The 15,479-nt window shown below is 41.3% G+C and overlaps 1 protein-coding gene across 4 annotated transcripts in view; it reads right to left on the reverse strand.

Annotated features, from left to right (window-relative positions):
* atg9b (autophagy related 9B) overlaps positions 1-15,479 on the reverse strand; it is a 91,641-nt gene that overhangs the window by 60,568 nt on the left and 15,594 nt on the right. For all 4 annotated transcript variants that reach the window (XM_048240448.1, XM_048240442.1, XM_048240431.1 and 1 more), the window contains 3 exons: positions 11,594-11,728; positions 11,453-11,496; positions 9,842-9,906 (listed from right to left, as the gene is read on the reverse strand). In XM_048240448.1, the coding sequence (XP_048096405.1) occupies positions 9,842-9,906; positions 11,453-11,496; positions 11,594-11,699 (215 nt within the window). In that variant the 5' untranslated portion in view covers positions 11,700-11,728. The remainder of the gene's footprint in view (positions 1-9,841; positions 9,907-11,452; positions 11,497-11,593; positions 11,729-15,479) is intronic.

A 15,479-nucleotide genomic window follows, 5' to 3' on the forward strand; every position in this document is an offset into this window, starting at 1 on the left:
AGAAAACTTCTGCATGTGGCATGACTCGGTGTTGTAGCTGAAGTCAGATGTGTACAGGGTGAACAGGACTGGAGAGAGCACAGTTCCCTGTGGCTCGGTGCTGCAGATCACAGTGTCAGAGAGACAGTTCTTCAGTCTGATCTAACTGTGGTCGCTCCGTCAGGTAATCTGTAATCCAGGTTACCAGGTGAGCGTCCACAACCATCTGCAAGAGCTTGTCTCCCAATCTGAGGGGCTATATATATATATATATATATATATATATATATACACACACACATCACAGTAACTTGTAGATGTGGTTGAAGGCCACATGATGTCCATTTTGTTGTGGTAGTGGCAGATCACTTTGGTTGGGTCTTTGTGTGTTGCTGTGGCAGCAATTGTAGTTGGTCTACTTGTGTTGACCCTTTTGGTTGTGACTGTTGCATTCCACTTCTGTATTGGTCACCTTTGTTGCTGTATGTGTTACAAGAATGTAGTAATGTTTGTTTCGTTTGATTTTGTTCTGTTCATCTCATGGTAGGTAGCCATTTTGTCTAGTGGGAGTGGCAACCACTTGTATGGCTACTTGTTTGGCTGCTCAATTTAAATCCAGTGGCAGCACCTTAACCCTTTAGCCGCCAGGGTTTAAAAAATATAAATTGGATTTTTTATATCAAAATTTCAAAAGGCCATGGCTTTCAAGTGGTCAGAGATAAAGTCCTACCGTAAATGTGAAAATCATTGAGTATGACCAGAAGTTTATGAAGGGGGTAAATTTACTCATCTAATTTGCATATTATGACGTCACTGGATGGCAACCACCGTGAATTATGCACATTTCAGTAAATACTAGATGTTGAACATATTTGAGCAGTTTTACTTTCTTTTTTTGTGATTTCACCGACATAACAAATTAACAGGAAAACAGTCTCATGTAAACCAACAATAGTAAACTATTACTATAATCACAAACCCTATGCTACTATACAATAAAGTAGCCTGGTCAAATCAGTTCCATATTGCGGGTGACTTTGAAGTTCTTCAGAGCCCTATTTCTACAACCCCTGCTGTCTATACCACGTCCATTACGGACACTATCATCACTACTGTCACTGGCACCTCCAGCTATGTTGGGCAGAGGGTCGAAATAAGCATGGTATGCTTAGTGGACACTGTCGAAAAAGACGCACCTCCATTCACAGACGCTCGGTGACAATCAGTCAATAGACGATCGATCATATTCTCCAAAAGGCAGATATTCTCCTTCAGAATCAGAATAGGTGAATAACAGACCCAAGACTTCATCACACGTGAATTTCTTTTTCAACATTTGGTGTATTTCTGCTTCAATTTGTGCAAAACTAAGGCCTGCATCGCTTCCGCGTTATGGAGGAAATGCACGTCTTCTTCGTGTGTTTCTCGCGTCTCTCGTCTGTTTTATTCATTAATGACGCTTGTCGCAATATTGCGACATGGGCGGTTAGAGGGTTAATTGGCCCATCTTTTGTAAGATCTTGTTTGAACCACCTTGGCCCTAGTTAACACCTTTTTTGTCAGCAGCAGTCCCAGATTGTTTAAGTTTTATTTAAAGTTTAAAGTTTAAAGTTTATTTAAAGTTTAGTTAAAGTTTACTGGAGGCTTGTCTCATTCATATGGCCATTACAGTATGCCTTAGTAATGTTGAATGCCAGACAAGTGTTTAATTGGCATTAGTCCACTTTGTTTGATGGACTGGGATTTTGGTCTGACCTGTTATAAGTATATAGCCTTCAGTACATTTGTTTTTGCAATTTGTGAAGTTCCAAGGTGGGACTAATGTATGTTTGTCTATGTCTTTCATACTGGTGGTGGTTACATGTTTTCTGCATTTTTGTAGCTCAGGTTTAGTAAGTGCAGAGTTAAGAAGTGGACCGGAAGACTTCACTACTTTTTCTTTTCTCAGGAGTGAGGTAAGCTGCTGTATACCTTAGTAAGGAAGCGTGAGGCTTTTCTTTTGTTTTTCTGATCTGTCATATGCTCTGTTAACTGACCAATCTTTTGATTCACCTACTGTATGTGTAAACATACAGCCTTAATAGTACCCATTCGTAAGTGACCATGGTATAAACGGGATAATGCCCTTCGATGCGTCCATTATCAGAAATAAATGGACTTTGCGGAAGCGTCGGACGGTTCACATCTCTGCGTCGTCCATTTATTTCTGATAATGGACACCTCGTCGGGCATTATCCCTTACGTAATAAATCCCACTGGTTGGGTACATTTTAAAAGGTGTTATTGATATTTATTAGGATTTGGGGTTAGTAGAGGGTTTTTGTTCACCCCTAAAGGGCCACGTAAGGTGGGGTGTAACACTAGTCTTAGAGAGCAGTTAACCAGCACCCCAGAAGGAGATATACCCTACAAACTAATGAGCATGAGGTGTATAATATGTTTAGAAAGTTGAAGGCCACCAAAGCGGCAGGTCCTGATGGGCTTACAGCTGTGCTTTTCAGTTAGCCAGTATCTTCTCTACTTTGTTTAATTATTGTTTTTCTGCTAATGTTTTGCCTGATTTATGGAAGGAGTCCTGTATTATACCGGTACCTAAAAAGAAAGCAGTGGAGTGTATGAATGACCTGAGACCGGTGGCCCTCACCTCGGTCGTCATGAAAGTGTGAGAAAAAATAGAGAAATATCTTGATACCTGCCAGTTTGCATACCAGAAAGGAAGGGGGACAGAAGAAGATGCTATTGGACCATATTACACCAGGACACTAGTGGGCGTTGCGTCAACATTTTATATTATAGTTCAGCCTTTAATACTATTCAACCACATATCATGGGTTTTCAGTTTATTTATTTTACATTTTTTAGAGAACAAAACCCAATCTGTCAAATTGAACATAAAGTCAGGAAAAATCACAACAAATACAGGTTCTCCCCAAGGCACAGTTTTATTCTTCTACAAAAAAGAACACACGTGCAGATGTGGAAGCTATCGCGGACCTCGTCCTAGAAAAGCAACGTGGTTTTCTTGAAGCACGTTTTGACCAACTCGAACAAATTGGGAAAGATACGGAAGAGAAATTGTCTGCTATACAGGGAGATTTGACAACTTTGAAAGGAAGTATTGGAAAGGTGAAGGCAGAAATGGGGAATATTAGCTCCGATGTTAGACATAATGGTGCTATGCTAAGCAACCATGAGTCCATACTTGAGCAGATGCAACTCAAGCTAGCAGACATGGAGGACTGCAACAGGAGATGCAACCTCCGTGTCATCGGCTTAGCTGAAGGACTGAAGGGATCGAATGCAGTGCAATTTTTGGAAAATTCCCTACCACAGTGGTTCCCCAGTTTGGGAGATATGCATGGGGAAATCATGAGAGCACATCGGATATACAGTGACGATAACAAAAGCGCCGGTCCCCGTACCATGATTTTTAATGTTCTCCGCTTTACCACCCATCAACGCATCCTGAGGGCAGCGAGGAAGTCACCTGTTACAGTGAACGGACGGAAGATTCGCTTTTCCCCTGATTACAGCGCCTACACCCTCAAGAGACGCCAGGCATTCTCTAAAGGCATGGATACAGCTAGAGCCAGGGCTCCGAACCGGTTCAAGGAACGAAAACGAAAAACGAAAACGAACGGAATTTTACGGAATTTTACGAGGAGCGGAAACGGAAACGAAAACAAAATGGTCTTCAACTGTTCCGGAACAGAAACGTTATTCTGAAATCCACAAAACCGGTTAATAATGTTTTTTTTCGTTCTCTATATATTTTATAAAATTTCACAAAAGCATATCCTAAGTGTTCTACTCGTTTGATTGTAGGCGAACAGCCTAATAATTTGATTTCTGCAGTTTGAAAAAAAAAAAATAAATAAATGGACATTTGGTCCAAATGTGTATATTTTGTCTTGCTGTTGTAATGTAACCTATCCGTCTGCCACTTCGGATGTTAGGCCAGCTCGTAGCGTAGGCTACTGAAACTGATTTGGAAATTGAGTAATAATGAGTACGTCTATTCTAAAGTCCACAAAAATAGACTTGATAGGCCCGCCAAACACTGCCGGAACTTTAAGAACGAACGATATTTTGCGTTCCGAACCGGTTCAGGACCGATATGTTGGTGGCAGAACGCATGCAAGAACGAAAACGTTAAACATAGGCCTACCTGAACCGTTCGGAACGGAACGTTTGAAAAATTATTTTGTTTTCAAGCCCTGGCTAGAGCTAAAGGAATTGACTTCTCCCTACGCTACCCTACCGGTGGACAAACGGAGTCGTTCCTCTCTCCTAACGACGCTGAGGATTATGTCAATTCCCTGCCGGACATTGCGACCGGCACTACGAATAATCTACCCCAAGACGTTCAGTTGGAGACGGAGGCTGATGAGGAGTAATTGCAGATGAAGCAGGGGCTAGACTACTATCCTCACCTCTCCATTTGTTATGTTTTGTTCAAGGATGCTACATCACCTGGACTGTATGGTGGTTTGGTTTATTTGAGCTAGCTAACCTATATGCTAGCATTTGCTAGCTGTAACCATGTTATAGCTAGCGCTTATCGATAATTTAGCTAAACCTGGCTGCAGTTGAAAATTGGTCTTTTGAACTGTTTGGATCCTTGCTTTCTCGGTTTTTTCTGACGATTCCGAGAACACAACATTTTCTTTTTGGATTTTTCCTTTTTACTTCTGAATGGACACTATGGTTGGCTACGATCTTTTCAGTTTTTGGACCATCATTATTAATAGACTGGTCGGACTTGTCTGACCCTGATATCAGAGGTGAGGAGTAAGGATAGCCCTTCATTTTGTACGTGCATTGTTGCATTATTCTGTATTTTATGCTGTTTGCTTAACTTAACACATATTTTGCGGATTGACATAGTGATACACAGTTAACTTTACAGTTTGATAAGTTTAGACACAAGTCATTGGGTTGAGCTTTTAGATGTTGCTGCCCCATATCCACGCTTGATCACGGATCAGCTTATAACTATTTTGTTTGCCTGCCTAGTTTATTTTATGCGTATTGTCTTGTGTTTTTTGTCAGTGTTTGTCTCCCTTGTTTATTGTCTTCGTCTTCAGGGGATATTTTACAATATGCTATTAGGCATATTGTAAAACATGTATACCACGTCAGGGCCGTTGTCTATTTATCTCATTTTCCACGGGATTGTTGTCTTCGGTTGCTGCCAATGTTTTCTATTTCCCTGTTTTGTCATGAGATTTTACCGATACGATAATGGGTGAACTGTCTGTTTTCGTATGGAATGCTGGCGGTTTAAATGCACCGCATAAGCGGGCTAGTGTGTTGTCATTGCTTCGCCGTAGGAAAATTGACATCGCCCTTCTACAGGAAACGCATTTGTTAAGCCATGATTCTAAGCGCCTGGCTAATAAATTCTACCATGTCATTGCATCTTCATCAGTCAATGCGAAAACTAGGGGAGTGGCAGTAGTAGCTAGACGTAATCTTCCGATTAAGGTTCTGGACGTCAGGGCAGACACTGTAGGCAGAATGGCAATTGTCAAAGCAGAGCTTTATGGACTGAAAGTCGCTTTTGTCTCGGTTTATGCTCCGAACAAATACAAGAAAGATTTTTATGATAGTTTAACGCGTCATATGCTAGAACTGACGGAGTATTCAATAGTAGTCGGTGCTGACATGAATGCTGTGTGGGATGTTGCTCTGGATCGCTCCCATCCAAGAGCCTCAAGGGATCAAGAGTTGGCCACTGCTGCTCTACGATCTTGGGCACAGAGCCTAAGTCTTGTAGATGTTTGGCGATCAATGAATCCGACCCTTAAAGATTATTCTTTCTTCTCTCATAGGCACAAATCATTTTCTAGAATAGATTTTCTTTTTTCATCCCCTCGTCTTTTTCAGAGGATTGATGCAATTATGTTGCTTCCCATTGCTCTGTCAGACCACAAAGGTGTCTTCTGTCGCGCTACTCTGAAACGCTTGTCCAAACGCGCCACTAGGTGGCGTTTTAACACTTCGTTACTAAAGAAAAAATTGGTAAAATATGTCTTGTCTTCACCGTGGGATAGTGAGAAACGTAATTTCGATCTCTTTGTATGTCTGGAACATGTGAAGAAATTGACAATAAAGCTGACTTTGACTTTGACTTTGACTTTGAATGAGGCGTTTAAAGCGCAATTTCTGTCTGGGTTGGACGAGTTCCTTTCTTTTAATGTGGGCTCAGTAGATGACTCTAGGGTATTATGGGATGCAGTGAAAGGCTTTATCAGAAACAATGTTACACTTTTTAAGTTCCAATTTGCGTAAAACAAAATCCGCCAAATTACAAATCCTTGAAGCGGAATTTTCTAGACTGGATTTTCTTTTGCAAAGTAATTACTCTTTAGACATAGAGACTAAACGTGATCTTGTCAAAAAAGAAATTAATGACATTTTGAAACAGCAATCCGAATTTCTATTGCACAGAACTAGCCAAAGGTACTATTTTCATGCATCCAGACCCAGTCATTTACTGGCTATGGAAATTAGATCTAATGAACACTTTGCAGACATCCCCTCCATTAGATCTGCAAATTTACTTATTACAACAGAACCCAAACAGATTAATGTAACTTTTAGAGATTTTTATTCTACTTTATATCAGTCTGAGGGGCAACTAGATGAAAATGGATCTCAGAACTACCTTAAACAGCTAGATTTACCATCTTTGTCAGCAGAAGATTCTTTGAGCCTTGACAACCCTTTAACATTAGAAAAGCTGGAAAGGGCAGCATTGTCTATGCAGTCTAACAAATCCCCTGGGTTGGATGGAGTTTTATGTTACATTTTGGGAAAAATTAGGTCCTCTACTTTTAGATATGATCATGGCATCAATTGAGAATGGTGGTTTTACAAGAGATTACAGCTCTTATTTCACTTCTCTTAAAGAAAGGAAAAGACCCCACAGACTGTGCTAGCTACAGACCTCTGAGTCTACTAAACGCAGACCTAAAAATCTATGCTAAGCTACTTGCACGGCGCATTGAAAAGTTTATGCCACTTCTGGTTCAGTGCGATCAGACTGGTTCCAGACTTGCCTCTGATGTTAGGCGACTTCTTCACGTTATTGATGCTGTGACAGATGTAAAAGTTCCAATAGGTGTACTGTCCATTGATGCCATGAAGGCCTTTGATAGGCTGGAGTGGGCCTTTTTATGGTCTGTATTGGAAATTATGGGATTTGGCAAAGGGTTCATTCATATGATTCAGGTGTATACTCTAGCCCCTCAGCTCAAGTTCTAACCGGGCAATTATTCTCCACTGCATTCCCTGTCACTAGGTCATCAAGACAGGGCTGTCCCTTGAGCCCTTCGCTCTTTCACTCGAGCCCTTGGCGCAAATGATACGACAATCTGCCTCCATAAAACCCATTTCCATTTAAAATACAGAACATAAAGTAGCTCTTTTTGCAGACGATATTTTAGTTTTTGTGGAAAACCCAAACCAGTCTATACCAAATTTGTTATCGGTTTGTGAGGAGTTTGGTGCTTACTCTGGATTTAAAATCAATTGGTCCAAATCTGCTCTTCTTCCTTTGAATGCCACTGCAAAATCACTGCCTTCTCCCGCTAAGGTCCCTGTTGTCCAGCACTTTAAATATCTTGGAATTCAGATTTTTCCTTCTCTACATCGTACCACAACTCATAATTTTTTGGAAATAAACAAAAACGTTAAGAGTGATATGGATAGGTGGACTATTCTGCCTGCCTCACTTCAGGCCCGAATTGCCATTGTAAAGATTAACATTTTGCCAAGAATGAATTTTGTCAGCTCAATGATTCCGCTCTGCCCCCACAGATTTTTGGAAGAAATTACATTCTGACAGTTTATCTGGAACAAAAAACTATTTATTTTATATATTGCAGAGAAGTAGAGGAGATGGTGGTTTAGCGGTACCTTATTTTAAATATTATTATTGGTCCTTTGTGCTTCGTCCTATTATTACATGGAGGGATGCTAACACACCAGTATCTTGGCGTGGGTTAGAGGAAAAAATGGTACAACCATGGAGTTTAGAGGATGTCCTCTTTTCTGTCTCAGATAGACAAACCATGATTCGAACATGGCGCTTAGTAGAAAAAGAATGTAAGATTTCCTTTAAGTGGCATACACTTTCCCCTCTATTCCAAAACAAAGGGTTGCTGATTGGGGGGGGGAGACCTATTTCTCCATCACATTGGAGGGATAAAGGTATCCGTTATTTAAAAGATCTATACACTAACACCACCTTAGGTTCTTTTCAGGATATTAGAGCCACATTCAATCTACCAGGCTCCTCTTTCTTTTTTTACTTACAGATCAGATCAGCTATGAAAGCTTATGGAGTTCCTTGGCAGCAACCATTGCCCATTCACCCCTAGGTAAATTGATTTCAGTGCAAAATGGAACCAAGGGCAGGGTATCTATGTTTTACAAGTTTATTTTAGAATCCTCATGTCCTGCAATGCCTTTAGACAGAGTATGGAGACAGGATTATCCTGCTCTGGATCCAGAGTTTGACTGGGAGGATGTTTGGGAAAGTATAAAGGAGGCGTCACGTAACCCTAACCATCAGCAGATACATTTTAACTTCATACATAGAACTAGAAGTGTCCTGGGACATTTTTGCATATGATGTGGGAATGCCCACCAGTGGCACAGTTCTGGAATGAGGTCGCTTCAACGCTGTCAGATCTAGTGGGTGAACCAGTGTCAGCGACCTTGCCTGTTCTGATGTTAAATGACTTATCAGAGCTAAACACATCTAGGCTAAACAAGCGCATCTTTCTAGCTGGTCTGACAGCTGCGAAAAAGCTAGTTGTTACGAGATGGAAACCCTCACAGACGCTTAATGTTAGACAATGGATCCTGACCTTCTTGGACGTGGTTTATATGGAATTATCAACTGCCCGTATTCACGGTGCCACAGAAAAAACTCTATGCACTTGGCAGACAACTGCAGAATCTTTAAAAGGCTTATTGAGGTAACTTTTTAGTTCCTGTTGTTGTTACCCCTTGTATTGTTGACTGGAATAACTTCCTTTCCCTGAAGTGGTTGTGTGTGTGTTTTGTCTGTCTATGTCACTATTCTTGTATGTGTGTATGACATTGTTTTGGATGCATTCCCTTGCATACAGGCAGGAGTGCATGGGACTGCCTTTTCATTTATCATTTGTCTTGGTATTTTTTTTACATTTATTTATCTTTGTATCTGTATTACATGTTGTATGTTATTTGTTGTGTTAGTTGGGTATTACTTTGAGTTTTGAATGGGTTGGGTGGGTAGGTGCTGTTTTGTTTTCTTTAAGTCTTCAAGTTGTATTATACTTTATTTTGAATTTGAATGCTTACATTTGTGCTAATTAATGACTTCATATTTGTCTTGCCCACTCGAATTTATATTTTTGTACTTGATGTGCAACTTCTCAAATAAAAATTTGATCACAAAAAAAAAAAAAGTTGCCAAGTAGTGAAATTTGCAGACGACCCTAGGTGACACGCACTAAGCGGTATGCTAGATAGACAAACTTTTGTCACAATTGTGGGGGGCGTTGTGGTGCGGCAGGCTGCAGCGCCCGTACCGTGTGCGGGTCTGAGTGCCCATTGGGACCCAGGTTCGGATGCGACCTACGGTCATTTCCCGATTCCCACCCCATCTCTCTCTCCCACTTACTTACTGTCACTCTTCACTGTCCTGTCCAAAAAAGCCCAAAAAATATACTATATAAAAATAAAAAAAACTGTCACAATTGTGTCCTTTCTTACTGGTTCTGGTTATATTTTCATTAATATTTAAACACTTTAAACCAATATTCTTGCATATAGCATCTTTAAGACAAAAGGGCTTTACACTCACATTAGTTCAAAGAATTCAGAGAGCATCATACAGGCGAAGCCATTTTTCTGGTGAAAGTGATATATGTGAGGTCATGTTAAGGAAAAGCAGAAATACAAGGCAAATCACATTTAATCACATTACACACGGCATACGCTTCACTCACCGCTAGGTTGCTCTTGGTTGAAGTAATGTCCCAAAGATTTTTGTTGTGCTTGCTGCCGGGCTCAGCACAAAATTCCTATGATTTACAGTGCACCGAGGTCAAAGTTCAACATGGTTGAACTTCGACCGCGGTACACGCAAGAGCGGCAAAATGCCGCTTGCGCTGCGCTTTGCTCAGCAGTGGCAGACCAGTTGTTGTGCAAGCAAGCCATTAAAAATAATGTGTTTCATAGTGCAGCGATTTGCGTGTGCAATGTGAACTCTGCCTCATGGATGTACCAACTTATGACTTTTTCTACAATGCACTGGGAAAGTTCAGACCCTTTCAAGTTTTCCACATTTTGTTATGTTTCAGACTCATCTCATCCAAACTTTTCCATTTGAGAATGATTGAGGCTACCATGCTCTTGGGCACTTTCAATGCTGCAGAAATGTTCTTGTATCCTTCACAAATGTCTTGACACAATCCTGTCTCGCAGGTCTACGGACAATTCTCTTGACCTCTTGGCTTGGTTTTCACTCTGACATACACCATCAACTGTGAGACCTTATATTAAGATGTGTAAGATATAAGATGTGTGCCTCTCCTAATAATGTCCTAAACCTAAATGAATTCATTTAGGCACAGGTGGACTCCAATTAAGATGTAGAAGCATCTCAAAAACCATTGATAAAAGTAGGATGCACCAGAGCTCAATTGCAAGCGTCATAACAAAAGGTCTGAATACTTGTGTAAATGGAATATTTCAGTCTTTTATTATTTATAAATGAACAAAACACTCCAAACACCTGTATTTTGTGGATATTGGAGTATTGTGTATAGATTTATGAGGAAAAAAAATTCATTGAATCCATTTTAAGTCTGAAACATAACAAATTGTGGAAAACTTGTCTGGTATGAAAACTTTACAGGTGCACTGTAAATACTGATAAAATCAAAGAATGACAAAGATTTTTTCTTTGTCACACATGGTGATTAAATGCCTGTAACTGACACAAAGACTTCAAAGGTCATGTGTGACAAGTGTGTGTGTGTGTGTGAGAGAGAGAGAGAGAGAGAGAGAGTTCTGTTCAGACACATCCAAAACATGCACTTCCAAAACATTGGTTGACTAAGGATAAGCTAGCAAAACAAAATAACTACCCTTAAAGGAGAAATCCGGATGATTTTTACATGGTTCTTGATCAATAGACTTCGTTGAGTAGTGTCGATAGGAAATTATCAAAATTGGTGCTACTGAACAGAAGTAGCCGCAGCTAACAGTGCTCCCAGTGAGCTACAATGGTAGGTCAGGGGGCATCATCTAAAGGTGCTTTTTTGCCTCTTAACAGACTCAAAAGATCCATGTAAAAATCGGCCGGATTTCTCCTTTAAAACATGCAGTGTTATGACCTCAATTGTAAGGACTAATACCCTGGTGAACCCTTTATTCAGAACCAGTAAATGACTGGCCTTGGAAAGGATATCCGTGTGAAAAAAATGTCCAGATTCTCGATGTGATGCCATGAATCTGTGAGAAAGATAAGTATTATTTAGTAACAAGTTCAAAAAAAGTTCAAATGTGTGCAGAGGTTGTGATTTAATGATCATCAGCACCAGGAGTGTACCTCTCAGGCCTTCAGGAACATGCACAAGTAAATCCTCTTCTCCTGGTGGGGAGTCTTCAAAGTCCTCAATTCTTTGATACTCCTGATAGGCCTCAAAGTCAGCCATTCTTCCTTACATACTCACTGATGCAAGCTCTTTAAAATCATGATACAAATAAGAATAGACAAATACAAGCAGTCAAAACAACAAGCAGTCTAAATACACCGTAAAGACCAAGCAGCTTTTGGTTCCCAAAAAAAGAAAAAAAACTTTGTCTGCTTTGATCTTACAGATTTCGCTCAATAAAAATGATCAACACTACTCATAACACAGACCCATATAAGTTGGGGCGAGGGCGTCTATGCAAAACAGTAAATTCATGCAGATAATAATACATTCACAGCGATAACAATGGCTGCCAATCTACAGAACATTTATTGTTATGCCGTACCCTACCATTTTGATGCAATTCTATGGCAGTGAAGGACATTCAGCCAAGCAAGACACCAATGCGCCAATAATGGGCCTGACACACATCTAATTTTTTGACCAAAACTATATTTTTAGCCTACAGTGTCACAATAACATATTGTATTTGTCCAGACAGGAGCAAAGTACTCCCTTCTTGGCTCCTGTGTATAGTGTTTTGCAGACTGCTAACGCAAAGCAGGAATCTGCCTGACTCACACTCCTTTTTTAATTTGATGTGATTAGTAACAGCAGAAGGAACTACAGTCTAGGGGTGGTGTTAGTGTAGTGGTTAAGGAGCTGGTGGTTAAGGAGCTGGGTAGGGCTGGTGGTGGTTAAGGAGCTGGTGGTTAAGGAGCTGGTGGTTAAGGAGCTGGTGGTTAAGGAGCTGGTGGTTAAGGAGCTGGTGGTTAAGGAGCTGGTGGTTAAGGAGCTGGTGGTTAAGGAGCTGGTGGTTAAGGAGCTGGTGGTTAAGGAGCTGGTGGTTAAGGAGCTGGTGGTTAAGGAGCTGGTGGTTAAGGAGCTGGTGGTTAAGGAGCTGGTGGTTAAGGAGCTGGTGGTTAAGGAGCTGGTGGTTAAGGAGCTGGTGGTTAAGGAGCTGGTGGTTAAGGAGCTGGTGGTTAAGGAGCTGGTGGTTAAGGAGCTGGTGGTTAAGGAGCTGGTGGTTAAGGAGCTGGTGGTTAAGGAGCTGGTGGTTAAGGAGCTGGTGGTTAAGGAGCTGGTGGTTAAGGAGCTGGTGGTTAAGGAGCTGGTGGTTAAGGAGCTGGTGGTTAAGGAGCTGGTGGTTAAGGAGCTGGTGGTTAAGGAGCTGGTGGTTAAGGAGCTGGTGGTTAAGGAGCTGGTGGTTAAGGAGCTGGTGGTTAAGGAGCTGGTGGTTAAGGAGCTGGTGGTTAAGGAGCTGGTGGTTAAGGAGCTGGTGGTTAAGGAGCTGGTGGTTAAGGAGCTGGTGGTTAAGGAGCTGGTGGTTAAGGAGCTGGTGGTTAAGGAGCTGGTGGTTAAGGAGCTGGTGGTTAAGGAGCTGGTGGTTAAGGAGCTGGTGGTTAAGGAGCTGGTGGTTAAGGAGCTGGTGGTTAAGGAGCTGGTGGTTAAGGAGCTGGTGGTTAAGGAGCTGGTGGTTAAGGAGCTGGTGGTTAAGGAGCTGGTGGTTAAGGAGCTGGTGGTTAAGGAGCTGGTGGTTAAGGAGCTGGTGGTTAAGGAGCTGGTGGTTAAGGAGCTGGTGGTTAAGGAGCTGGTGGTTAAGGAGCTGGTGGTTAAGGAGCTGGTGGTTAAGGAGCTGGTGGTTAAGGAGCTGGTGGTTAAGGAGCTGGTGGTTAAGGAGCTGGTGGTTAAGGAGCTGGTGGTTAAGGAGCTGGTGGTTAAGGAGCTGGTGGTTAAGGAGCTGGTGGTTAAGGAGCTGGTGGTTAAGGAGCTGGTGGTTAAGGAGCTGGTGGTTAAGGAGCTGGTGGTTAAGGAGCTGGTGGTTAAGGAGCTGGTGGTTAAGGAGCTGGTGGTTAAGGAGCTGGTGGTTAAGGAGCTGGTGGTTAAGGAGCTGGTGGTTAAGGAGCTGGTGGTTAAGGAGCTGGTGGTTAAGGAGCTGGTGGTTAAGGAGCTGGTGGTTAAGGAGCTGGTGGTTAAGGAGCTGGTGGTTAAGGAGCTGGTGGTTAAGGAGCTGGTGGTTAAGGAGCTGGTGGTTAAGGAGCTGGTGGTTAAGGAGCTGGTGGTTAAGGAGCTGGTGGTTAAGGAGCTGGTGGTTAAGGAGCTGGTGGTTAAGGAGCTGGTGGTTAAGGAGCTGGTGGTTAAGGAGCTGGTGGTTAAGGAGCTGGTGGTTAAGGAGCTGGTGGTTAAGGAGCTTAAGGTGGTTGCTAGGCTGTTGCTAGGGTAATTTTAGTGGTTGCTATACTATGAAAGTGGTTGCTAGGTTGTTGCTAGGATATTTAAGGTGGTTGCTAGGCTGTTGCTAGGATAATGATAGTGGTTGCTATGGTATACAAGTGGTTGCTAGGCTGTTGCTAGGGTGGTTACCATGCTTTAAAATGTGTAAATAGTAAATAAAAAGTAAGAATAGTTAAAAGTTATTGAAATTGGAAGAAATAGAGAGAGGGATAGAGAAAATGGGGGAAAGTGAAGAAAAAGAAGTGAAAGAAAGTTGGGATGAGAAGTGAGCTATTCAGTTGAATGGAGAGGGACACAGAGAAGAGGTTCCATTCAAGTTGCTGCAGGCAGTCCGTGAGAGAGCACAGGTGCAGTTGATTGCATTCCATTTCCTTAATAGCCTATTATGATGTCATAAAGCCATGTTAAGTCTATGGAGATTTTAAGTTTAGTTTTTATTTAAAATGTCAAAAAGTAAAAGTCGTAGAAATATGAAAAGTCATAGAATGAAAATTTAGAGCAAGAGCTACATGACGAAATTTGAACCAAGTTTCTATGATAAGCGGTTCAAGCCAAATTAGGGCCTGGAAGAATAATAATAACTAGAAATGCAATTCCAAGGAATTACCAGTGCATGAAAATGCTAAAGTTGTGATGTAAAATATCATGTATAGTTAAAACAGATAATACAGAGATGGTTACTACGGTGATGCTAGGATAGACATGGTGGTTGCATAGCTTAATAAAAGTTGATAGTTTAAAAGTAGACTGTTTAAAAGCTGAATGTAGATAGTTTAAAAGTTGTTGATAGACAGTAGATAGTTTAAAAGTTGTTGATAGGCAGCTAGTTTAATAGATAGTTTAATGATAGTTTAACCCTCTATACCCCGTAGCGGCCGTCGACGGCCGTTCTGTATTCTCCTGTAACGGCCGCGGCCGGCCGCAATTCTTAAAGAGACATCTGCTACAGTATAACCTTCATACATGAAATAATACAGCGTTAGTGGATAAATAAACACCAGACTTTTATTTTGACACACTTAAATGGCTAGGTCGCTATTGACATTTCTCCGGTATTTTTGAGTTTAGTCTGTTGACTGACCGGCTGAGGACTTACGGTGGCTCTGGAGTTATGGCTTCTAACAAGCGTCGGTATTGATGTGCATCCACCATGTTTTGATGTAAGTGACGATCATATTGATGTAAGAAAATGACAAAATAAAAACATGAAAGTGTAATAAATTTAACGTTAGCATCCTCCCGTTTGTCATGACTGACTTAGCTGCCTCTCTGGCATAAAAAAAATCGTATGGCTGTCACTGTGAAAGTCAGTTTGAGTTTAGCTAGCACCAGCAAAATATAGGCATAATTCAATGATGGGTCATGGCCTAATTAACAATAAAGTTTATGATAAACCCATGCCAGGTTTATTTGCAGTTATATCTTAACACATAACATTAACATTACCCCTTTCTGGCATGTACAGTAAAGCTAACATTATTGTTATCCCACTTACAGATAGTTATTGCAAACTACTACTTATGCATGTCTCTCTAAATGAGTTTTTGTTGACTAATAACCAAAGTG

The sequence above is a fragment of the Alosa alosa genome, chromosome 1 (assembly GCF_017589495.1).
Source record: "Alosa alosa isolate M-15738 ecotype Scorff River chromosome 1, AALO_Geno_1.1, whole genome shotgun sequence".
Classification (NCBI taxonomy): Eukaryota; Metazoa; Chordata; class Actinopteri; order Clupeiformes; family Clupeidae; genus Alosa; species Alosa alosa.